The sequence below is a fragment of the Mytilus galloprovincialis genome, chromosome 3 (assembly GCF_965363235.1).
Source record: "Mytilus galloprovincialis chromosome 3, xbMytGall1.hap1.1, whole genome shotgun sequence".
NCBI lineage: Eukaryota > Metazoa > Mollusca > Bivalvia > Mytilida > Mytilidae > Mytilus > Mytilus galloprovincialis.
In genome coordinates this window covers 81,844,985-81,871,163 of record NC_134840.1, presented here as the reverse complement: position 1 = coordinate 81,871,163, position 26,179 = coordinate 81,844,985, and the positions used below count along the sequence as shown (strand labels likewise).

At 32.1% G+C, this 26,179-nt stretch overlaps 1 protein-coding gene across 1 annotated transcript; it reads right to left on the bottom strand.

The window, feature by feature from the left end:
* Positions 1–4,767: 4,767 nt before the first annotated feature.
* Positions 4,768–24,001, bottom strand: LOC143069119 (uncharacterized). Its single transcript, XM_076243593.1, has 13 exons — positions 23,861–24,001; positions 20,310–20,810; positions 19,889–20,088; positions 18,895–19,002; positions 17,977–18,070; positions 16,818–16,867; positions 16,486–16,567; positions 15,154–15,239; positions 13,856–14,050; positions 12,242–12,337; positions 9,038–9,283; positions 7,037–7,122; positions 4,768–5,177 (listed from the first exon to the last, which is right to left on the bottom strand). Exons 2-13 carry the CDS (start codon positions 20,761–20,763, stop codon positions 5,018–5,020), a joined length of 1,857 nt encoding a protein of 618 aa, XP_076099708.1. The 5' UTR covers positions 20,764–20,810; positions 23,861–24,001; the 3' UTR covers positions 4,768–5,017.
* Between the last annotated feature and the right edge of the window lie 2,178 nt (positions 24,002–26,179).

Sequence of the window (26,179 nt, the reverse complement as noted above, 5' to 3'; positions counted from 1 at the left end):
TGTTGATTAACATTTTTCATTCATCAAACGTATCTGAGCAAGTTCTTGCTGATCTTAAAAGTCAACCCTTTTCCAAGCTTAGTCTTGTGTAGATTAACATTTTTCATTCATCAAATGTATCTGAGCAAGTTCTTGCTGATCTTAAAAGTCAATCCTTTTCCAAGCTTAGTCTTGTGTTGATTAACATTTTTCATTCATCAAATGTATCTGAGCAAGTTCTTGCTGATCTTAAAAGTCAATCCTTTTCTAAGCTTAGTCTTGTGTTGATTAACATTTTTCATTCATCAAATGTATCTGAGCAAGTTCTTGCTGATCTTAAAAGTCAATCCTTTTCCAAGCTTAGTCTTGTGTTGGTTAACATTTTTCATTCATCAAATGTATCTGAGCAAGTTCTTGCTGATCTTAAAAGTCAATCCTTTCCCAAGCTTAGTCTTGTGGTGATTAACATTTTTCATTCATCAAATGTATCTCAGCAAGTTCTTGCTGATCTTAAAAGTCAATCCTTTTCCAAGCTTAGTCTTGTGTTGATTAACATTTTTCATTCATCAAATGTATCTGAGCAAGTTCTTGCTGATCTTAAAAGTCAATCCTTTTCCAAGCTTAGTCTTGTGTTGATTAACATTTTTCATTCATCAAATGTATATGAGCAAACTCGTATTTCGGTACTTTGTGTCTTTTTAGCCATTCAAAGCATGCATGCATAAATTCTGAGCAATTAAAGGCATTTGTTATGTTGGTCTCAGAATTTCTTGTGAATCTTGTAAATTTAGATATTTATACATAATTGCATATTAAAAAAAACATCTTTCAAATTCTTGTTTACAGTAATTGTGTGGCACATAACCTAAGCTTCGTGACAACAAGAAATTTGAGAAGAAAAATATTTTCATAATTATATCATACATAATATATTTATATGTGTTTAATTTGTACCAAAAATTACTTAAAAACTTTTCTAAGTTCTTCTATATATATGAAGATTTGGTTTCGAAGTTCGGTTGTACCTGTAGGAAACTTACTTCAAACGGGATCTCACATCTTCAGTTTGACGGTGATGTTGTTAACCGAGCCTTTAAATTTAGAAATGATTCGAGTAATCCTTCAAATAAACTTATTCTAAAAGGTTATTAATCTAAAACTGTATTATAGCATTGAATATTGTTTTTATTGGTATTAATATAGATTTTGTTCTCAGTAAATCAAAAGCAAAACTAACTATTGTTATATACATTATGTACATTCACTGTTCTACAATCTACCTATATCTAGGCATTGCACAAGGTCATGTTTATGACGTCTTTACACTAAATCCATTGAGTATTGGATGATAATACAGTCTTAGTTGGATGATTTTTATAAGTTGTTATTGGCTTTGAAGTTTGAACTAGCTGTCAGTGACTGAATGCGACTACTCTCAGGTTTGTATTTGGTTTCTTTCTTTTGTTTGGATGTACATGTACCCAAGCCCACTCTGAATGTTTGTTTGATGTATTTCTATTTGTATCCATCTGATGTGTAAAGCCTTTTTCAACTGATTTTTATCATTCTTTTTTTTGTATTGTTACACCACTGTCCAAGGTAAGGGGGCGCCCGCAAACATGTTTAAGACCACTACATTCTGGATATGCCTGTCCCAAGTCAGTAGCATGTCATTCAGTAGTTGCTTGTTGTGATATATAATAGAATTTAGTGTTTTTTTTGTAAATAAATTAGGCCGTTTGTTTTCTGATTTGAGTTATTTGACATTTGTCATGTTGGGGTCTGTTATAGCTGACGATGCGGCATGAGCATTGCTCATTGTTGAAGGCAATATTTTTGCAATCATTCATATACCATATAACAATGGTGAAAACGCTAACACCAAACTTCAAATAAAGTGGTTGTAAGCAATTATATGGAACCGTACGGCCATCAACAATGAAAAAAAAACCATACAAAAAGCTGGATCCACTATTGATACATTGTATATGTACCGGTATGATAACATGGCAGAAATGGAAAGCCACATTGGAAAGAGGTATGTTGGGCCGACCAACATGATAAAAATTTGCCCTACAAGAGTTCTCTTTTTAATCATTTTAAGTAAGATTTATGACAACGGTCCTGTGACTTAAAAGTTTAAACCCTCTCTTCACACCATGTATTGGGATAAAAACTCATTCCAAAGTCTCTGTATATAGTTATAATTTCCGCAAAGTTAAGAAATTGTCCTCCGAGCAAGAGTCTCTATTGGCTATTAACAATCAGAGTGAAATTAGGAAACTATATTACTTTACTTACCAACATGTCGTATTTTTCTTAGTTCAACTACAGACGCCTTTGTGACGTCATTGATTTTAAGAGTCATTGTGGCAAGTCTGTATTTTATAGCCCTTGCATCTTTGACAAGAAAGCACAACTATCGTCCTTTCTCATGGAAATTTAAAAATGAGAAAGAGGAAGAAATATGTCATTTTTTTCAATTTATTAACTTCTCGTATGGTTTTAGTTTTTGTATGAATTGTCAATTTTCATTTGTAAAACAATAAAAGTAACATTGACTTGGACTTATTTTTGTTCAATAATAAAGCGATCTTCCTTAAAAGTCACTGGCCACTAGAAGATCGGTAATTATTTACATGATTACACTGCAACTTTCGTTTCGATATCATGTTAGTCTTAATATTGGGTTGAATCAGGGGAAAAAATGGATTGTTCTGCCATCACTTTATACCCCGATTTACATAGTGTGCGTGTGTGGCGGGATATAATGCTTGACAATGCAGGGATAAATATCTGTTTAAAAGTCATTTTTTTTTTATTCTTCGATTAAACAAGAATAAGGATGTTTTATTTATGTTTTACTAACACCAACTACGCTGTTTAGCAGACGTGAGTTTTGTAAAAATAACAGATATAATTCAAATTTGGTTCAGTAGCTTAATAAGTGATTTGGAGAAAAGGAAACACATAGAATTTGACATATACATATACAAACGTGTTGGTTTATTGGACGCACTTGTTCAAAAGGTTACAAAATATAAACGAAAGCAAGAAAATGCCAATCAAGTAACAACACATATTTCAAATTCATAGAGGGACAAACACCTTGACCAAAAGAAAAACAAAACTGTTAAAAGACAATAATTAACTTTATATATGTGCCTGTCCCAAGTCTGGATCCTGTAATTCAGTGGTTGTCGTTTATTTATGTGTTACATATTTGTTTTTCGTTCATTTCTTTTTTTTATAAATAATCCGTTAGTTTTCTTGTTTGCATTGTTTTACATTGTCATATCTGGGCCTCTTATAGCTGACTATGCGGTATGGGCTTTGCTCATTGTTTGAGGCCGTACGGTGACCTATAGTTGTTAATGTCTGTGTCATTTTGGTCTCTCGTGGACAGTTGTCTCATTGGCAATCATACCACATCTTCTTTTTTATATCAAATTAGCAAAAAGTAATATAAAATATACTGAACTCCGAGGAAAATTCAAACGAAAAGTCCCTTATCAAATGGCACTGGCACAATCAAAAGATCAAACTCTTGAAACGAATGGCCGGTCATATTCCTGTAAATTCGAATATATTAAAAAAAAGATTAAACAACATTTTTGTTAATGCTCCTAGAAAAACAGGAAAACTCATGCTTCGAAAAACCACATCGAACAGTTGTGCAAGTTGTAGAACTAATGTAATTTTATATATCGTACTTGATGTTTTCAAAAAGACCTCCAGTGGATTCGTAACCGGAGAGTAAAATTACATTGCAGCTAATATTCTAATTTACTGTACCCAACTTTGTAGCAAGTATTTAACTTTGAATTTCTGCAGGATTTCTTTTACGTACATGTTACTGGATAGAACGATGATCCACCAGTTTAATAATAATGTACTTTTCCTTACAGACTATGTCAAGACAGGAGGTGTTGATGAAATAGGATCTTTTGTATATATGATCGACAAAGTCAATTTGTTGCTATTTGAAACACCATAAAATTATAATCATAGCATCCATAGACCATAATGTACTGAACATTTTCGGACAGTTTTATCAAAATGACACGGGTTATGTTCTGTCATATATGTTACGAGGGTATGATACTGAACCCCTAACGGGAAGGATTGTGCCTGATATTCATATGATGAAGACATAATCTTCTAATCAGTTTAATTGAAGTCTGGAGCTGGCATGTCAGTTAACTGCTAGTAGTCTGTTGTCATTTATGTATTATTGTCATTTTGTTTCTTTTCTTTGGTTACATCTTCTAACATCAGACTCCGACTTCTCTTGAACTGAATTTTAATGTGCGTATTGTTATGCGTTTACTTTTCTACATTAGCTAGAGGTATAGGGGGTGCGTTGAGATCTCATAAACAAGTTTAACCCCGCCGCATTTTTGCACCTGTCCCAAGTCAGGAGCCTCTAGCCTTTGTTAGTCTTGTATGCTTTGTAATTTTAGTTTCTTGAGTACAATTTGGAGTTTATTATGGCGTTCATAATCACTGGACTAGGATATATATTTGTTTAGGGGCCAACTGAAGGACGCCTCCGGGTGCGGGAATTCCTCGCTGCACTAAAGACCTGTTGGTGACCTTCTGTTGTTGTCTGTTTTATTGCCGGGTTGTTGTCTCTTTGACACATTCCCCATTTCCATTCTCAATTTTATGAAGATTTGATAGTAGAAATGCGGTCAAACGGACGAACGAACTATCGAACTGAAAAATTAGCACAACTATCCTTATGCTAAAATTCATGAATATAAAAGTATGAATCTTGAAAAGAAATTTGTTTGATAAACTATATGTGTACATTTTATTCAAACTTTCTTAAGCTGTAGAGTCAGTTGAAATAAAACATCTAAATCGACCAAAAAATCCCATAACAAGAACAACGTATCTTTTACGAACAATGAGACGTAAAACAAATTATTCCTTGTGCATGTATTTTCATAATTATAATTTTTTTCTAAAATATGATCATTTTTAGAAACGATTATAATGGCTATAGTTAGAAGTCCATGTGATCCATATGTATTTAGAAAAATCTGACACCCGATGATTTCGTTTCCTCTTTTTTCTTTTGAACCGATGCAGGAGTTAGTGCCCTTTTACGACCTGCAAATACACTTCTTAATGGTTCTTCTATACTTGGGTCACTTCCTCGATTTACTTGTGTGTAAAGAACAGCAAATTCTCTGAAATGGTAAGATATCATTGTCGTTTGTTTTATTTTACAACATTTTTCATTTAATTAGATCTTAAATTTGCATTTAAAATTTCAGACTTCAGATATTACAAATCCGTCTTCCTGTGAAAAAATACAAGTATCAATTACAAATTTTCAAAGTTAAATTATGATAACTGTAGGAAAGATAAGTTCATGGCCCTGCATCGCCAGGAAAACTGTCTGCATTTGCGCCTGTCAAATCTCAATTGACGATGAAAATAAACTCATCGTAGATACCAGGACTAAATTTAGTATATACGCCAGACGCGCGTTTCGTCTACAGAAGACTCATCAGTGACGCTCGAATCCAAAATAGTTAAAAAGGCCAAATAGAATCATATTCAAAACAGTGTAGCTGTGGCCATTGATTGACAACCTTAAATTATCCCATTGACTGGGGCAGATTAGGTGAACGTGTGTCTGTAACGACAACTGCTCACTACTTACTTATTATAGAATTTAAACTGTGGGGTCACCAAAGGTTCTTAACGCCTTTAATATTAAAATAGTTCGAAAAATTAATCAGGAATAACTTTATGTTTTGATTTATATTATTGATATAAATCAAAACATCGTGTTATTCCTGATTAGTTTTTCTAATTTCTTTATTTAGGTGTTGAGAACCTTTTGTGACCCCACAGGTTAAGTGCCTTTAACAGGTACATAGTGAGCAGCGGTTGTTACGGAAAAAAGTTCACATAATCTGCCCCAGTCAATGGGATAATTTAAGGTTGTCAATCAATGGCCACAGCTACACTGTTTTGAATATGATTCTAAAGTACGAAGTTGAAGAGCATTGAGGACCAAAATTCCTAAACGTTTTGCCAAATACAGCTAAGGTAATCTATGCATGAGGTAAAAAAGTCTTAGTATTTCAAAAAATTCAAAAATTTGTAAACAGTAAATTTATAAATATAACCATATCAATGACAATTCCAGTCAGCACAAAAAGTGCTGACTACTGGGCTTGTGATACCCTCGGGGAAATAAATTTCCACCAGCAGTGGCATCGACCCAGTGGATGTAAATAAACTCATCATAGATACCAGGACTAAATTTAGTATATACGCCAGACACGCGTTTCGTCTACAAAAGACTCATCAGTGACGCTCGAATCCAAAAAAGTTAAAAAGGTCAAATAAAGTACGAAGTTGAAGACATTGAAGACCAAAATTCCTAAAAGTTTTGCCAAATACAGCTAAGGTAATCTATGCATGAGGTAGAAAAGTCTTAGTATTTCAAAAAATTCAAAAATTTGTAAACAGTAAATTTATAAATATAACCATATCAATGACAATACATGTCAGCTCAAAAAGTGCTGACTACTGGGCTTGTGATACCCTCGGGGAAATAAATCTCCACCAGCAGTGGCATCGACCCAGTGGTTGTAAATAAACTCATCATAGATACCAGGACTAAATTTAGTATATACGCCAGACGCGCGTTTCGTCTACAAAAGACTCATCAGTGACGCTCGAATTCAAAAAAGTTAAAAAGGCTAAATAAAGTACGAAGTTAAAGAGCATTGAGGACCAAAATTCCTCAAAGTTTTGCCAAATACAGCTAAGGTAATCTATGCCTAAAATACAGTACTGTTATTCCTTAAGCTTTGGGAACAACAATCTTTTTTTATAACTCGTATACGATATATGATTGTCAAAAAGACCTTTGAGTGTTTAAGGAAAAAGTGTATAGTTTCTTATTTTCTGGATATAACTTATGTCAAAACTATCCATTATATTCCATCAAAATTGAGATGCCAAGTAAGGAATGAAGTATTAAGATATATAAGCAGTTATTATTTTAATGATTTACTTAGATACGTACTTTAACTGGAAATTCCTATTTCTCGTATCTCTTATCAGCCGTTTTACATTTTGGATCTTCTTTTTTTCTGGAATCCGTTCACATTGCTGAAATACATCAATTGGATCCCACTTGAAAAATAGATGATAATTACTTGGGAGATTTCCCCCATTATTTTGAATCTTTGGCTTATCTCTCTTTACCAGGTCAGAGACAATTTCTTTCTCAATTTTTCTAACTGAATTTTATTTGATATTTCGTTTAAACAGTAAAAATTGAACTAACCTGAATAAAGGTTATACGTTCAAAGTAATTCAATTTATGTATAATTATATCAAAAAAATAAAATAATGAATTATACCATATTGAAGCTTATGAAGTTGATATAATATCAGATAGAAATGAAACGATATCGTTAATAAGGAAAAAGGCGTTTTTGCAACTCTTAAATTCAAGGACATATCATAGAACTACTTGACAAAAACCAGTTTGTAGGTCATGACTAAAAAATATTTTAAATAAGCCATACCTTCAATATCACATCTGTATTCATACAATTTTGGATATTATAACACACTTAATAACTTTTATTTTATGCTTTTCAAGAATATTATTATTGTTGCTTTTGGTTTGATTTGTTCTACGTTTATAAAATTGTTTGGTCGATTGAAGGAAGATTGCATGCATTTCTATTTTCAAATTAAGGTAGCAAACCTTTTTTTAAACATCTTGATAATTTATAATTTTTTGCATATTTATAGAATAAACAAAACGATTTTAAAATTAAATGTATGATACGAAACTTTTGTCCAGAAAATGCATTTTAGACTGACATGTCATTTTCATCTTTGATTCTAAAGAATCTGAGCAATTTTCAAATGTGTTTTTGGCTATTACTCCAGTTATGTTTTATATTTCGCTTGCAGTCACTCCTGCATTGTTTTCTCACTTTGAAGTATATTTCTTTTTGCGCAGGTAAATATATATCGAAGTTCTGGAAAATAGCGACTAGACGGATCTTTGATGCATTTAAACCAAGTGTATTGATAAAAAAAACAAAATTACTATAGGAAACAGACCTGAAATTTATTGAACACGTAAACATTTCTTTAAGACTTGAATGTTTCATTTTGTTTAATTTTATTGGGGTGTAAAAACAGTGACCGAAGCAAATTTTTGTATGAATGTATCAATGCTTTTACAACCCTTTAAAATTACAAATACGCGATGGTACGAACAGAACCATTCAATTATTTTAATTATTATTTAAACAATTTTAATTTTAAACGATTGGTTTAAATAAAAATGACCATTTCAGATTAAAATTTATTTACTGTTTAGAACAGCTTAAAATGATGTTTACAACTATGAACGTTGTATTAAAGTATTGATTCAATCATGTTTCTATTTATCGTTTTGCTTTAAAGTCATAAGAAACCTCAAATTAAAAAAAATAATACATATGTTTTTTTATAACTCAATGGATAGTTTTCATTATAAAACTTATGTACATATACTTTTTTCTGAAGAAAATTCTTTAATTTAGTCATATTTAGAGGAAGTTTACTTTATTTTATATTATATCCCCCGACATATTTTCCGTTTGCAAAGTGACCTCAGTGTGACCCGTCTCGTAAAAATCCGGTGATCGCAATACGCATGGATGTCCTTAAAATAAACTATTATCTGAATTTACATGTCAAACACGTGCTCAATTTCCATGCTTCTTTGTTGATTTTTTGTTGATTGTTGACAAACAGGTGACAATCGTTATACTTCGGCTTCAAAACACGAACTTTAATTACCTGCCATATTTTCACAACAACACTGACCGATTGAAAAAAAAATTGACGATTATACGAAATGTTTGCGAAAAAAATGATAAATTCGTGCACATAAGACTAAGTTTATGATGCTTGTATGAATTGGTTCAAGAATTGGAAGAACATTATTTTTCACCGGTCACTCGTTTCTTATGACTTTAAAAAGTAATTCAATTCTGGATGATGTTCAGATTTCTACCTTCATTGCCGCTATGATATCGTCAGTGGTAATCATTTCTTCTCTTTCTTTTTCATAACCTGGAAACAAGTCATATACGTCTACTTCAAAGTCTTTCATCAGTTCGACGATCTTTATTAAACTGTAAGTCAACTGATCGCTAGTTTTCTCGCGACGAGATGGGGGTCGTGATATCAGTACCGTCATGCCACGTTTATTCTGTAATGTGTTTACGGCATCTATCAGTTCGGCATCAACGTCAATTCCCTGAAAAATATTTTTGCATTCCTTCAATGAAGATTTTGTCACATGGATATACAATTCATTGTTTTAACAAACCGTTTATTGTTTACATGCTTTTTTAAAATAATATGTTCATTTCGATGACTAATCATTTACATATATGCTTATATGTTGTCACATGGATATATAAACCATTGTTTGAAAAAAAACCATTTTATTTAACCGGTTGAACACTAACGAGCAAACACAATCAACGTCAATTCACTGAAAAATATTTTGCATTCCTTCAATTGAGATGTTGTCACATGGATATACAATTCATTGTTTAAACAAACCATTTATTGTTTACATGCTTTTTTAAAATAATATTTCGATGACTAATCCTTTACATATATGCTTATGTTGTCACATGGATGTACAAACCATTGTTTAAAAAACCGTTTTATTTAACCGGTTGAACATTAATGAGCAAACTCACAGTTTATTGTCAAGATGTTTTTTCTTTTAAATATCCTTATTTCGATGACTTATCATCTACATTTATATGTTATTCAGGTCTGAGACAGGGTATATACTGTGACATTCCCGGCTTAGAGTTTATATCCCCTGAGCCGAAGGCGAAGGGGATATAAGCCCTAAGCCGGGAATGTCACAGTATATACCCTTTCTGAGACCTGAATTACACATATATTACGGATTACCCCTGACTTAATGTTATTTTCCAGTGCAGGTATTTGTTGACAATATGCACATATATTGAAAAACCCAACCTGATATGTTCGGCATACGTGAAGGATTTTCTAATTTGCTGTGAACATAATTTTATCGTGTATGTGATAATTTATAATAACACTTTTAACATCAAATTAAAGTATTAAAAGTGTTAATTGCGTGATTTTGTATCAAAATGTGTTATTGACTGAAGCACGTCATTATTTTCCCTCTGTGAACCTCTGACAGTCTGATAGCTTATGACTACGTCACATAGTAACCGGTGTTATAATGACGTTTTTGATGTTCCAATTGGGGATAAAAAGGTCGTATATACCCCGGCAGTTTCCTGAATATATACTGACATATCTGTGTTGTTATCCAATCAGAAACCTCGACATATTTGTAATCCGTAATATATATGCGTATGTTGACCCTATGAGTAAACACAATTAGGGGAAATTCATTGTTCCTATATGCTATCAAAGCATCTATTATCTCGACATCAAATTCAATTTATACACGTAAATCAGAGATGTTGCAGCATGAAAGTACAAAATAAAGGCAACAGTAGTATACCGCTGTTCAAAACTCATAAATCCATGGACAAAAAACAAAATCGGGGTAACAAACTAAAACTGAGGGAAACTCATTAAATATAAGAGGAGAACAACGACACAACATTAAAATGTAACACACTCACACACAGAAACGGACTAAGCATTAGACAAAATCCTATGAGAATAACAAATATAACATCAAAACCAAATACATGAATTTGAGATAGATAAGTACCGTGACACGTCTTATAGTAATGTGAATTCACACTCAAAAATAAGAGAAAACAAACGACACAACGGAGACACAACATTAAAATGTAACACACACAGAAACGAACTATAATATAACAATGGCCATATTCCTGACTTGGTACAGGACATTTTTAAAAGAAACAATGGTGGGTTGAACCTGGTTTTGTGGCATGCCAAACCTCCCTCTTTTATGGCCATGTGAAATATAACATTAAAATGACAACACAACATTACAGGACTACAATATAAATAAATAGGAGAACACAATTGACAAAGAAATACACGAATAATAGCTAACAAAAGGCAACAAGTTTAAAATTTTTGATACGCCAGAAGTGCATTTTGTCCACACAAGACTTACTAGTGACGCCCAGATACAAAAGTTTGAAAGCCGAAACAAATCATTGTTATTTAATAAAAGCGTAGGATCTTGTAAACATGGGTTTTACAAGTTTTGTATTTCATAACAAGGTCATAAACAGTTGTGTGTCATCTTTGATACATTCTTTATCAAAAATAATATTCTACGGTTATTAATAATTTTCATTTCAATACGTGTTAATAACAGAAAGAAACGTAAAACATATAAATATGTTTATATAACCAATGATCATGCATAATTCTATGATATTCTATACAAGAATTATAACAAGATAAAATGACAGATGATTTGTCGTTATTTATAACCTTTTAATGATTTTTAATATACTTTACCATCTGCCCATGATAATTTTTCAATTAAGATGAATCTGATAATAGAATGAAATTCAAAACAGTGTGGCTGTGGCCATTGATTGACACATTAAATTCATCCATTGACTGGGACAATTTACGTGAACGTTTGTCTGTAACGACCACTGTTCACGACGTACCTACGATAGACTTTCAAACTGTGGGGCCACCAAAAGTTTCTTAACGCCTTTAATTATAAAATAATTCGAAAAATTAATCAGGAATAACCTTTATGTTTTGATTTATATAATTGATATAAATCAAAAAACATCGTGTTATTTCTGATTAATTTTTCGAATTACTTTATTAAGGTGTTGAGTACCTTTGGTGACCCCATAGTTTAAGTGTTTTTAAAAAGTACACAATGAGCAGTAGTCGTTACATACAAACGTTCACCTAAATTGTCCCAGTCAATGGATGAATTTAATGTGTCAATCAATGGCCACAGCCACACTGTTTTGAATTTCATTCTATGTAATATGTGATTTGGTGCCAATCTTAGTTGACTAGATTTATCAGTTTTTTCCTACCGAATGGCGATGGTTCTCTCAAAGCACTGTGGCTTGCTCCACAAATTGACTGGACGCAACGTTATAGCCAATAATGTTAAGATTGGCGCAAAACACCGAAAAATTCATAGATTAATCTTCTTTTACATTCTCATTTTACAGATATTGTCTATGAAAGCACTCTATTTAGTTACTTAGCTAAAAGATCTTTATGTTACCTGAAGTTCAACAGTCGCAAGTCTCTTTTTCATGCGAGAAGAGTATGGTTTTAACAACGTAAGAGCCCCAACTGAAGATATGTGGTTGTATGAAATCTAAAAGAAAGAAAAAAAAGTATTCTGATAATAAATTATATAAATTTTCTTTGACATTTTCAGGCATTTGAAATGAATATCGTGGATTCATTTATTTTCGTGAATATCAATTTTCGTAGATTGAGGAAAACTATAGGCTATGCAAACATTGTTATTAGTTGGATATTTGAAATCGTGGTTCACTTGTACCCATGAAACCCACGAATAATAATAAATCCACAGTATAATACGTGACATTACACAGTAAACAAATCAACAAGCAAATAATAATGTATTTTCATTAAAAAAAAAAAAGATGAAGTCGCGCACAGTTTCTTAGAAGTTGAGCTAATTTTCAATTTAATGTCTCTAAATCAAGGAAATTAGAGTACAAATTACTTCCGAGAAAATGATCAATCATTTGTTGACTGCATTTTACCACATCGTTTAACCTGCAGAACATTAAAGAGCAAATAAACCGTCAGTCATTATAGAAGAGTAATGTACCTTTAACGTTATATTAGATGGTTAGTGAAAGATCAATCATTTTCCTGAGCTTTTACTATTTTCCTTAGGAAAATTAAGTAAGTTTAACTTGTTATGTAATCTCATCTTATCCTCAAGAAGATATTATTAATGGAGATTTGGACGTCAAAAGCTTTAAAGGTTACATAATTTTCTTAATAATCTATAAGTACAGACACTTATGATTTCATTTCACTTTCTCATAACTATAAATGAGTGTCATTTCCTTTTAATGTCAGTTCCATCATTTTCATTTTTTTACAGCTTGACATTTAAAAACACATGAATCAATAAGCTTTTTTTCTTCCTGGTTACACTTTAAAGTAACACTAGATCAAGTTAATCACGAACTAATAAAGTTAAATATTTTAGTCAGGTTTCTTTTGTCCTTTAAATGATAAAAAAAAAGCAATAAGAGATCAGTTCTTTCTAATGAAAGCACTACAAGTGCTGCGGAAATGGAAAGCAAATAGTGTGAATGTGTTTGTCACAAGCTTAAAAAGATAACAGAAACCTAATAATATGATAAACGGATCTTTTTAGATTTGTTGAGTAAATTATAGAAAATGCCTATCTGCTTTTGTAAGACATGTCAACAATCTAAATTAAAATTAAAACGAATTGAAAAGACTTGATAAATCAACGTTAACGTTTCAGAATCTGTAGGATACTGTGTTTATCTTTTTTAGGGTCTTGATGGGGTAGTAGACTAGAGTATACTTATAAAAACACATACAGAAGAATGGACTGAAAAAAAATGAAAAGGTAATAATGAAGTACTAAATATGAAGAATAGAGCATTTGGACACATTAGATTTAAAAAAGAGAAAATCGGAATTAAATATTAAACAATACAGAAGACTTGCAACCACACCCTCATTTTTTGTTTGTACAAGTCAACTTATACGGTATGCCATTGTTTTTAATCAATTATTTTAGGATGTCGTAAATGTAGACAATGAATTAAAAATTTTACCCATAATGCATTATTTTTATAAATGGTTAAAAACGTACCTTGAGCGTCTTCAAATGACGATTATATGGTATAATTGTTGATATTACTCTGGCTACTTTGTCTGTTAACCTATTTGAAGTTATATCCAGCTCTTCAAGCGAATCTTGGTTCTTTAATGCTTCAAACAATGCTATTCCTCCATCTTCTCCGAAACCGTTCATAGCAACATTTAATATTTCTAACTGAGTATTTATCTAAAAACAAATAAATATTATAGGATAGATAAATAAGCATGTTTTGTTTCTATGGCTTATTACACGGTATATTCCTGTCCCACTTAGGATACTGTATTACAATTTTTGTCGTTTGTTGCTGTATATCACATTCATTTAGTTAACTTTTTTAATTGTTTGTACATAAATTATGTCATAAGTTAAATTGTCGTTTGAATTGCTTTGAGTTTATCATTCTTTGAGGAACTCAACAAATAGTTTTATCCTGCATAAAAATAAGATTTATTTTCTTATTTTATATTTTACATCATGTTTTATTCAAGATCCTCTGTTAAAATATGAAATTCGTCTCAAAATCAAAATATAGATAAAAAATAAATATTTTGATGTCTTGTTTTTGTGGAACAGTTCGGGTGCGGGAATTTTTCGCTACATTGAAGACCTGTTGGTGACCTTCTGCTGTTGTTTATTTCTATGGTCGGGTTGTTGTCTCTTTGGCACATTCCCCATTTCCATTCTCAATTTTAAAAAGTTCGTTTTTTCTGTGAAAGCACACATTATTAGAATTTCAGCTGTGTTTTGTCTTAAGATAGAAATTGATGTCCATGAACGCCATCAATCATAATTTTCTACTAACATTATTCGTTTAAAACAGAGAATGTGTGACGTAACATTGCACAAGAGTGCTATTGATGATGTTTATTTTCCAACTTTGTCGGTCGGAGTAATGTCCGTAAATTTTAAATTTGTGTAACTATTCTCCAAGTGATTTAGATTTTCATTTCTGCTTACTTGACTTTTTCCCTATACTTCAACTATTTCATGTATATTTCTTAGATTTTGATTAAAATCATAACATTTGGCGATGAACACATATAATGCAGCCTTCATAGACACCATAAATAATCATAGACAACCTCGGTCAATAATGTTATACATTTTAAGTAAGTAAAGTACATCAAACGTACTTTAGAAGAGACATGTATTGTCGAAATGCGCATCTGGTGCAAGAAAATTGGTACCGTTAATTTTATTAGAAAGACTTTTGATCATAAACACGACATAACGAAAACATCTTTATTAAAAATCTATAGAAAATAAAATACTACAAAATTGTATAGTACCTTTAAACCAGCAGCTAAGGCAATTGCACCCTGTTTTCCAATTTGATTCCAACTAATATCTAATAATTCTAAAGTGATATTGCTTCCTGAAAATCAAGCAATCCAATCATAAAATGAATCTTTCGTCAAGCAGGTTTTAATATTGGTTATATGTTTTATTTCGTTCTGTAGATGAATATTTATTCTAGATCTTATTTCTTGACTGTCCTCATTATTTAATCAATATATGTCAGTCCAAAGAAAGGAAGTTAACTGCATGAACTGCTTAATTCATTCATTTCACTTTTTAAAAGATAAGTATGGTAAAAAATGAGTTGATAACAATTTATTTTCAATGGAGTGGTATCGTTTTAGGTGCATAGAGGTATTAACTTGTTCGTGTCATCCAGCATGATCAGATTAATATCGCGTTCGTACTAACATTGTAAAGGTGAATTAACAAATGTCGAATATTTTATCTTTTTAAAACATGTACTGAAAGGTATTGATTGATACTATTATCGGAAGATTGTTATTTTGTTTGTTTTCCTTCTATAGTTGATGTGTTTCCCTCGGTTTTAGTTTGTAACCTGGATTTGTTATTTTCTAGATCCATTTATGACTTTTGAACAGCGATATGCTCCTGTTGCCTTTAATGCTTTAATTGTCCCCGGAACGTAGCTCCGTTCATCGGTACTAACATAAGAATGTGGATATTTTTAAATGGAATTCCTGTTGTAAAACTTTGGAAAATCTTTTTTATAAATTAAAGAATGTATCTCCCTCGTGCATTGCTCATTCCGTGTGCGTAATTTTTGCAACACTTTGGTCCTCCTTTTTGTTATTTCGATTCTTCAACGTTTTAGATAGGTATATTATATAGTTGTAATCTTATAGCTCATATCATGCAAGGCCTGTATAGCCAGGCAGAGATGTTAAAAACTTCCATCGTCGATTTAATAGTTCGGTTCTGTATGTGTTTCATTGTCTTTTGTCTTTTTGTTGCACTTCAGCGTTTCTGTTGCTTCTTTGTTTTCCTCTCTGATAGTAGATGTGTTTCCCTCGGTTTTAGTTTGTAACCCGGAGTTGTTTTCTCTCAATCGATTTACCGGTATGACTTTCGAACAGCGGTTTATTGTTGCCTTTATTTATAAAGAAATGTATCTCCTTCATGCATAGTTTATTCATCATGCAGAGTTTTGCTACGCTTTTTGGTTATATCAACTCTTACATGCTTAAAGTAATTCCAAAACTCATTAAGTATTTTGAGCTTATTCATCACTGAAAAAAACATTCAAAATGGGCATCTGGTGTATTACAATTGGCATTGTTATAACATAGTTATTTGCTAACCTAAAGAATCTCCAATATACTTTGCAGCAGCATTGCCAAGGTTATTGCGTCTTAGATATAACTCCCGGAGGAAAACATTATTCTGTAAAAAGAACATATATCTAACATGTTTAGGTCAATTTAATGTAAGTCGATCTTAGTGAAGCGCACAAGGAATAAAAGCTTTGAGAAAAAAATAGAAAGGGTTAAGAACTTACACTGGTTGTACATTTATATTATTTAAAATGCAATAAGACTATGTCGGTGGAACGTGATTATCAACCAATGAAAAATATATTAACAATGAGGTAAAAAGTAGATGTTAATGTCGTTTTTATAAGTAATTCGTTTACCTCAATGATCTCTGCTAGATAAGGACCAGACTTTTCTCCGAGGCCACAATCTACAATTATGCATATAAAAATTAAAATCACAAAAATACTGAAATCCGAGGAAAATTCAATCGGAAAGTACCTAATCAAATGGCAAAATCAAATGACAAAACACACCAAACTAATGGACAACAACTGTCATATTCCTTAGATGGTACAGGTTTTTTCAAATGTTGAAAATGGTGGATTGAACCTGGTTTTATAGCGCTAAACCTCTCACTTGTACGACAGTTTCATAAAACTCCTTTATATTTACAACGATGCGTGAGCAAAACAGACATAATAAATAAAATAGTCAAAATATGGGTACAGCAGTCACCACTGTGTTACAATCTTGAAACATTTTACAAAAAAATCACAAAAGCATCTATCAAATTAAAAACACATTCATTGCTTCGCGTGTCTCACGTTAGAAAATTTAAACGTCACTAGGAAGAAATGTTGTCGTTCAATGTTTATAAAGGGTTGAAAATTTAAAAAAAAAAAGTGTTATAAGCATTGCATTTTTTTTAAAAGGTGTTAATGATAACAGCTGACTGACAAAACACGTACTTTTACCATGTGTTTTTTGTTGTGTGGTTTTTTTTCCGCGGAAGTCAGGTGATGGTTCATGGATGTATGTGGTAATGTTGTATTGTCAAGAATGATTTATGATTTCAGTAATCTTTGTTTGTGTAATATACAGCAATAGTCAAAACACCGTACTTCCTAACCTTAGAATGACTGGACCTGACCGTAAAGGTAAAATGTCGATTACAGCCGAAATCCTGGACCGCACTTTTACATCTGAGTTACAAATATTGTGTTCGAGTGTGTTCCTTGCATGAGAAAACATAAATGCGTCTAGTTACATTACTTCTAAGCTGTTTACTGTTTATAAATTTAGTGGCGTGGCTCAAGTACATTTATTACCGAATGATGTTCGACTTCTTTACAGTTAATCTGTGATTTAGTTTTGTAATAAGTTATTTTGCAAGGATATTTAAAATATAATTAATAAGCAGTATAACTATTTATCTTTTTCCTTCAAAAGGATGTCTTACAATCACATTGTCGTAAAACCCACGCTAGATTACGCCAAATTGATTGAGTGATATATATATCTGAAGGATCAACATACCTGAAACGTCAGCCTTCACCACGTGATAATTATTAGCCAATATATATTTTAGAATTTTTGCACCTTCTGGACCAATAGGATTATTTGATATATTCTGAAAAATATTTTTAAACAAGAATAAACAACAACGCACGCGTTGCTGTCCTAAGCATTTTCCACTAAAAATACAAAACAATGGAAAAAAATAATAAAAATTGTCTGATGAAAGATCCGAAAATACAAATGAGTAAAATACAGAATATGAAAATTTTTAAAGTTCTTACGATCTGACATGTCTACACAAAAATAACGATAATTTAGCCAGCCAACAACCAATCCGGTCGATCATAACCATTTACTAAGTACCCGGAGAACAAAAATACGTGCAGCATTTCTATTGGTTGGTTTTTAGTCAGTATACAATACTCTTGAGGACCGACAGACCAGGAAACGAAATACTGTGATGCTATCAACTATATAGGCGCCTGACTTTGGAAAGTCACAAACAGAAAGTCGCGAGTGTTTATGATCATTTAAACCTTCCCTAATGAGTACAGCTTTGCAAAACAAATGCAACAGCACAACACTCTGCAACGTGTTTGATGCATACATTTTATAAAGGTGTTTGTTTTGCGGAAAGAAGTGATGCATAGGGATCTGAACTAAACACACAAAACTTAGCCTAAAAAATGACAAGAGGACATTTGTACCTTAGAAAATCATAATTGAAATGTCGAACCATTCGTTTTCGAATCTTTCTTAAAAAAATTTAAGCCTTTGATTATAGCATTTGATGGAATATCCATTACAGCATACTAGAATGTAAATGCTCCATTATAGGATAATTTGTAGATTTATTTCACGAAATACATCGTTTGAAATGGATTATTTGCTAAAGAAGCTATAGATGAAACACATGTTAAAATCTTTATGACATACAAATTCAATAATGCTGTTGTTCTTTAGCAACATGTCTGCCATAGTCTGTAAATGTTTGTGAGTTATTCCATTATCTTCCAAATCAATACTTTGAAAAGCAAGATTATGCTGGAAAAAAAAAGTCAGATTTAAAATTCAATGTTTTTAAAGTTCTGCAATATGTTTCCTTAGATTCCACACTTGATGGGATAATTGTATAAATTTGTGTCGTCGAGACATTGTCTGATTGTTATTCATTTTCCACAAAATAATCTTCCATTTATTACAATTTTAAATTTGAAGAATGAGGATGCCTTTTTGATGTCTATATGTCAAACCAATTACAACAGGAAAACAAATAAATCGTTATGTTTGTACGTCTTTATTCTTTACTGTTTCTCTAAATTAGCAATAATATCCTATACTTTAATATTGATACATTTTCTTTTAATACAATTTGATAGAGAGTCCCATTATTTTCGAAATGCAATAGAGAAGCACATTTTAAAGATTTTTATGGGATCTATAATAAAATTAACGGTACCAATTTTCTGGCACCAGATGCGCATTTCGACAATACATGTCTCTTCAGTGATGCTCGTGGCCAAAATATTTGAAATCCAAAGCTTATATAAAAGATGAAGAGTTATAATCCAAAAGGTCTAAAAAGTAAAGCCAAATCCGTGAAAGGAATAATTTACCATTTGATGCAGACACACATAGACACACCGTTATTGTAAAAGTAACCAGGAACACAGATCCTATTGCATTTATATGCCACTATGCTTAACTCTTTTTATCTAAAGCTTGTGAACCACTGCTTGCATGTTTTCTTAACCAATGGTATTCTTCATCCTTCTTCCTTTTTTTCCATTTGTTTATCTTCGTATTTCAACCTTTCTTTTTTATTGACAAGCTAAATGTTTTTTTCGTTAAAACAATGACACAGCACGAATATTACACTGGCTGGGCTGCTGCCATTATCTATTTTACTTAAGTAAAGAAAAATTCATACCTCTACTTCCTTTGAAATAGTTCTGCAATCACTTGACGTCATGTATCGGTGCCTCATTTTGAAATTGTCCTCGGTAGCATGGCGTATCAAGAATGTATTGGGGACAACTTTGTGATCCCGGCATCGCTTTTTGTATTCAGGAAATTCACCAAAATCTTTTATTTGTTTAGTTTTTTCGTCCACAATAAGTTCTAAGCCAACTGCAAAAATATATAGAAATAATGTATGACGTAAATAACATAAATATTTTTGATTGAGAAAAAAATAGGTATTTTTTTATGATTGGAGTTAAAGACCGACCCTGACTATTCATTTGGCTTTTTGCATTTTTGTTATTTAAGCAGGATTTTAATATAGTCCCCCACTGTTTTATGAGTTCAAAAATCATTTAAAAAAGGGGGTAAAGAAAAAACAAATATACCTCTATCTTGATCTAAATCTGTATCATATGCGTCATCTTCACTGTCCTCTGTCTTTATGATTCCAAGTTTAGCATCAATGTTGAAATATACTCTTAATTCATCTTTCAGTTTGGAACATTTTATCAATCTTTCCTTCTTTTCGTTATACAAATCGTCACTGATTATTTGGGTGTTATCGAGCAAATTCAAAGGTTTCAGCTCTGATAATGGTGTAATCTGTTGACTTCTGCTGTCTGCACGCGCTGATTTTCTTGCAGACGACGTACCAGAGTTTGATTTTTTCCGGCGTCGTCGAGGACGTGAGCACGGGGATGAAACAGGTTCGTCGTCAGATGAAATATAGTTTGATTTGTCTTCAACATTTGGTAGTTTAACTATACAATTTTCTGGTGAACTTTGTTTTGATCGAACAGTGTTAATTTCCGGAAATCTGGTTGTTGTTTGAACATCCATCTCAGAAAAGATTTCTATTCTTTAGATATAAAGAAATTATAAAACCCCTGTAAAAAATCAATTTGTAAACATATGCTTCAAAAACAGTTTCATATGTTTGCACTTCTTCCTGCTTTTTAAAATTCAGTTTCCATGTTGGAATTATATATGTTTAGGGTACCAAGATGAGCCCTGCTCTTAATAATGTATTCTTGTTGCCGGTTTTCGGAATCTTTTGAAAATAAAGCTAAGGATGTTGAACTCGCAATGGTACTATTTCAAAACTTTTTGTATATAACATTTGAAAAAAAAATTAATTTGCATGACAATTCTAAGATTCAAATCCAATAACAATGTGACCTTGTGAAATATTTATTTTGAAAGGCTACGAAATGACAAATGTTAAACATGTACTTTTCCTACTAGGTGTATCTTTGTTTTGCTATTTTTGCGCCTGCTGCTGCCTCTTCGACGCTTTATAGTGGGGTTTACTCTTCATCTCATTTATCGATTCTGATTGGTTATTACAGAAATTTAAGTAGACTTGTACCAGAATTTCCCCATTCAAAACACGAATCGTGTTAATGAATAATAGAGATGAATTGCACTTTCATTCAACAGTCTGGTTATTGTTGGACATGTTATTAATAAACAAAAATAAAAAATATATCATATCGTTATGCATTAATACAATCCTAAATAAGTATGAATGAAGATGCGTTCAATTAATTATCTCTAAGAAAAGATTTTAACGGCTGTGGTATATTCTAGTCAATGAGAATGATCAATCTATCTTTTTATTGAATAACAAACTAATTTGCGAGGTGGCCAGTCATTATTCTGTATACTAATGGAAAGTTCTGGTCGTAATGTCAACAACTGTTCCCAAAAGTCACTAGTTGACAGTACTTAAAGCTAATCTTGAACAACATATTCCCTACAGAATGAAAACTTGTCAACTTATGACAGATAAAGATCGGGCTATTAAGTTAGATGATCCATTTATCACACATAGAAACAACACTTTTGTCGACAAATTCAATAATAAAGAAACAAGGCGAGGAAAAGGAATTTCCTATTGTCACTAACCATTTGTGGAGAAGTATAATTATAAAAATCGTTAAATTGGGCTGTCAAAAGGATTGGTTTTATGTAACGTTACGTAAACGTCATTTTTTTTGTCATATGATATAAGCAAATCGGAAAATTAAGCGACAGTTTTAATGAAGACAATAAAAGAAATTGCAAAATACTTTTAAATAACATACCTCCCAATTTGGATAACTGACATTCGTTAATTACTTTTGTCATATTGCCACGATAGTACCATTTGATCTTAACTACTTTAAATTAAACACTTAGTCTAATACTTCAATTATTAGAATTGGAAAATTTGACGAATATGTATATATAAAAATAGAAGATGTGGTATGATTGCAATGAGACAACTCTCCACAAGAGACCAAATGGCACAAAAATTAATAGCTACATGTATAGGTCACCGTACGACCTGCAACAATGAGCAAATCCCATACCGCATAGTCGGCTATTAAAGTCCTCGAAATGACAATGTAAAACAATTCAAACGAGAAAACTAACGGCCTAATTTATGTACAAAAAATGAACGAAAAACAAATATGTAATACATAAACAAACGACAACCACTGAATTACAGGCTTCTGACTTGGGACAGGCACATGCATATGGTTATTTGTCATTATATCTCATAAATGTTTTTTTTTCACATTTTCTAAAGATACATTCAATCCATTATCACTGCACTAGTATACATATTTTAAGGGGCCAGATGAAGGGCACCTACGGGTGCATGAGTTTCTCGCTACATTGAAGACCCATTGGTGGCCTTCAGCTGTTGTCTGCTCACATTCCCCATTTTCCTTTCTCAATTTTATTCAATGTTGGAAGCACTTTTTCTCTTAAATTTAGTGAGTTCCAGGATAAACGTCTAGCATTGCCAAGAGTTAGCCATACTGGAAGCCTATTAAGGTGGTACCTAACACTACAGGGAGATAACTCTTTAAAAATCAGCTTGACGTTTTAATTACGTTGTGTTGTTAAGAAAATATTAAGCTTCTCAATGATCAAAATTAGTGTTTGTCTTTTTTGCTGATCAAGTATACAGTACAATTTAGAGGCCAGCTGAATATTTCGCTGTATAGAAGACTCATATGCGGGCTTGGGTTTTTTTTTTTTGTTCTCTCCGGTTGTGATGTTGTCTCTATCGACACATTCCCCGTTTCCATTTTGTTTTAAACTATAAAAAAATTTAGTTGAGAAAGGAGCTCAGGAGTGGATCCGGCAATTTTTAGAGGGTGGGTTCCAACCATATGTCCCCATTACAATTGCTCAACCGCCGGACCTCCCCCCCCCCCCCCAAACGTGTAAAGACTCGTGGATATTTAAATTAGTAGAAGGCATTGTTCATAGATACATATAAAAATAAAAAGATGTGGTATGATTGCCAGTGAGACAACTCTCAATCAAAGACCATATGACATATTAGTTATATCAACTATAGGTCACTTGCGACCTTCAATAATGAGCAAAACCAATAGTAAGGCTTAGCTATCAAAGGCTCCGAAATGACAAATGTTAAAAATATACATTTCTAGTTGTAGGTCTATCTTTTTAGGTGTATCTATTTGTGACGTCTGCTGGTGTCTCATCGACGTCTGGTGGGTTTTACCCTTCATCTCATTTATTATCTCATACTGACTATTATAGAAATTTCGGTAGATTTTTACATGAAGTTCCCCTTGCAAATCAAATATATTGTGTGAATGAATAATAGAGACGAATTGCACTTTCATTCAGCAGTCTGATTATTGTTGGACATGTTATTGGTAATAAGTAACTCTGTCAATTCAATATGTCTTATTATTTCCTTTATCCGGTTTTAAAATTAGTGCAATTGTATACAGAACTCTACTAAATCGTCAAAATAATAATGCTACAAATTCATAAATCAATTGATAATATTGTTGTTAAATCAGTCTTGTGCTGAAAGTTATTAAGGAAATACTTAGCAAATGTTTGGTTTCGATGATAACCGAAAAATCAATAACAGACTGAAATGGGGGGAAAATGAATCTTTTACCTTGTAGTGATTCCATAATAATACTGACTGTTTGACGTTCACTCCATTACGACAATCCACTTCACATACACAATAAAAGATGGTATTGAACAAGATTTGTTTGCTTAAAAATCAAATATTTGTCAAACATTAAAATGAAATTTTATAGGTATTTAATTGTATCGCTTGTATAATATTTACTTGTTGTTGGATTAACGATTTTCATAACTAATAGATAATCCAGTATTAAATACTCGTTAAACAACTTATTTAATCTCTTCGAGTGCTGGTTTGAATTGAAAGTATTCTGATATTGTTTAAACTATCAAACATATATAGAGAGAGGGACAATAATTTAAAGTTCTCAAAACATATCAATAATATAAATCTAAATGGAAAATTTAATTTAAAGTTGGTCTTCAGACATAAACAAATATGTCAGAATAACTATTTTTATCAATAATCTGTAATGTGTTATTTTTCTTTCTTTACGTCTGAGACTAGTTATAGTAGTCTCAGTTTATGTATATGCTTGTTTATTGTTAAAATACAGAATATAGAAATAATATAGAAACTAAAGTCTTAGACCCTGTTCACACTAGCATTTTTTTTTCTATCGATCTAATTTGAATCGATCTAAATAAAACCAGTTAGCGTTCACATTATCTTTAATCATATCGATCTCTATCGGTCTAATATGAACCACTGCGTTCACAGTTACAATTAAAAACGCAATCGATCTTTTTGCCCGTAAAACTGTAAACACTGTGTATAAATAGAACTGATTTATCAAATTCCTGTGCTGATACACTGATACACACACTTGGAAAAACAAATTGGATAATGCTATTGTTTCTCTTGAATCACAATTTAAAGTTTTGATACTGGTGTTATTGCAGTTTTCTTTAATTTTGAAAAAAATAACTGTAGCAACGAAGTTACAACACGACGCCGGAAATACTGCGGTTCCTGCAAAGAAAAAAATTCAACATAAGAAAAGAAGACACAGATTTCGCAATCTATGCTATGGCGAAGACAACATGTTTACAGTTTGTTTTAAAGGTCTTTTAACAGAGAAATATGGTTTAAACAACGAACCTCTGAGATAGTTTTGCCGCTATACATGCGCATACGTTATTTTCGATTCAATCGTACTAGTTAAAACCGATCTCTGCATTCACATCTAAAGTAAGATCGGTTTACTTTAGATCGATTCAAACTAAACTACCTGTTTTTGGTGTTTTAGTTTAGACCGATTGAAGATCGATTCAATGCGTTCACATTAGCCCTTCAACCGATCTAAAGTGAACCGGTCTAGTTTAAATCGATAAAAATGTCCTAGTGTAAACGGGTTCTTATCACGTTGAAAGAAAACTAGAAGCTCAAAAGACCCTGTGTCGCTCATCTAGGTCTATGCATCATTTTAAAACATTGGACGTTTTCAAACATAGTGGAGTAGATTACGACAAAAAAAATGTTTTTTGATGATCTTGTAAACGCTGATAATTTTCTGTTTATAAATTCTATCTATCTTCTTTAGCTTTACCCATAAACACAAAACGGGCTAAAATAATTGTCATTTAAGGTTTATCAAAATACTAAAATGATGATTGCGGCCAAGTTTGGTTATATTCAATTAGTCTAGTAGTTTCAGAGGAGATGATTTGAAAAGTTAACGACTATGACAGACGGTTGACGCCATGGGAGAAAAGATAACTAAGAGACTATCAAAACAATTAGCCGAAGCAATTAAACTCATCATATATAGATACCAGGATTAAATTTTTTATTTACGCCAGTAGCGCGTTTCGTCTACAAAACACTCATCAGTGACGCTCGATTCCAAAGATGTTAAAATGGCCCAATAAAGTAAGAAGTTGTAGAGCATTGAGGACCAAAATTCCTTAAAGTTTTGCCAAATACAGCTAAGTTACTTTATTCCCGAAGTAGAAACGCCTTAGTATTTCAAAAATTCAAAAGATTTGTAAACAGCTAATTTTTAAATATGACCATATCAATGATAATTCATGTCAGCAGTGCTGACTACTTCGATGGTGGTTCCCTCGGGAAATTTAAACTCCACCAGCAGTGGCACAGACTGAACGTAAAAACGTCACAAAAAGACAAATAACAGTCCGCAAACACTGCACGGAACAACATGTATCACCACGAAAAACGTAGTTGGAACGCAAGCGCATTGGAAGGATCGATTGTTTCTGTTCTGCTTATGAAACTTGTTAAAATACGTCGATAAGTCATATATTAACGTAAGGGTATCCAAAATGCATCTATTCTGAAAGTAACTTCACCTATCTTTATTTATGATCCAGTGTTTATTTG

Bases quoted from the DNA above. Each gene is read 5' to 3' on its own strand.
- LOC143069119 (XM_076243593.1), bottom strand. From the start codon at position 20,763: ATGGATGTTCAAACAACAACCAGATTTCCGGAAATTAACACTGTTCGA. The intron at 20,089-20,309 runs GTATATTTGTTT...ATATTTTTGCAG, and splicing joins AGATTTAGATCAAGATAGAG to TTGGCTTAGAACTTATTGTG. The intron at 19,003-19,888 runs GTATGAATTTTT...TTTTTTTTCCAG, and splicing joins CTATTTCAAAGGAAGTAGAG to CATAATCTTGCTTTTCAAAG.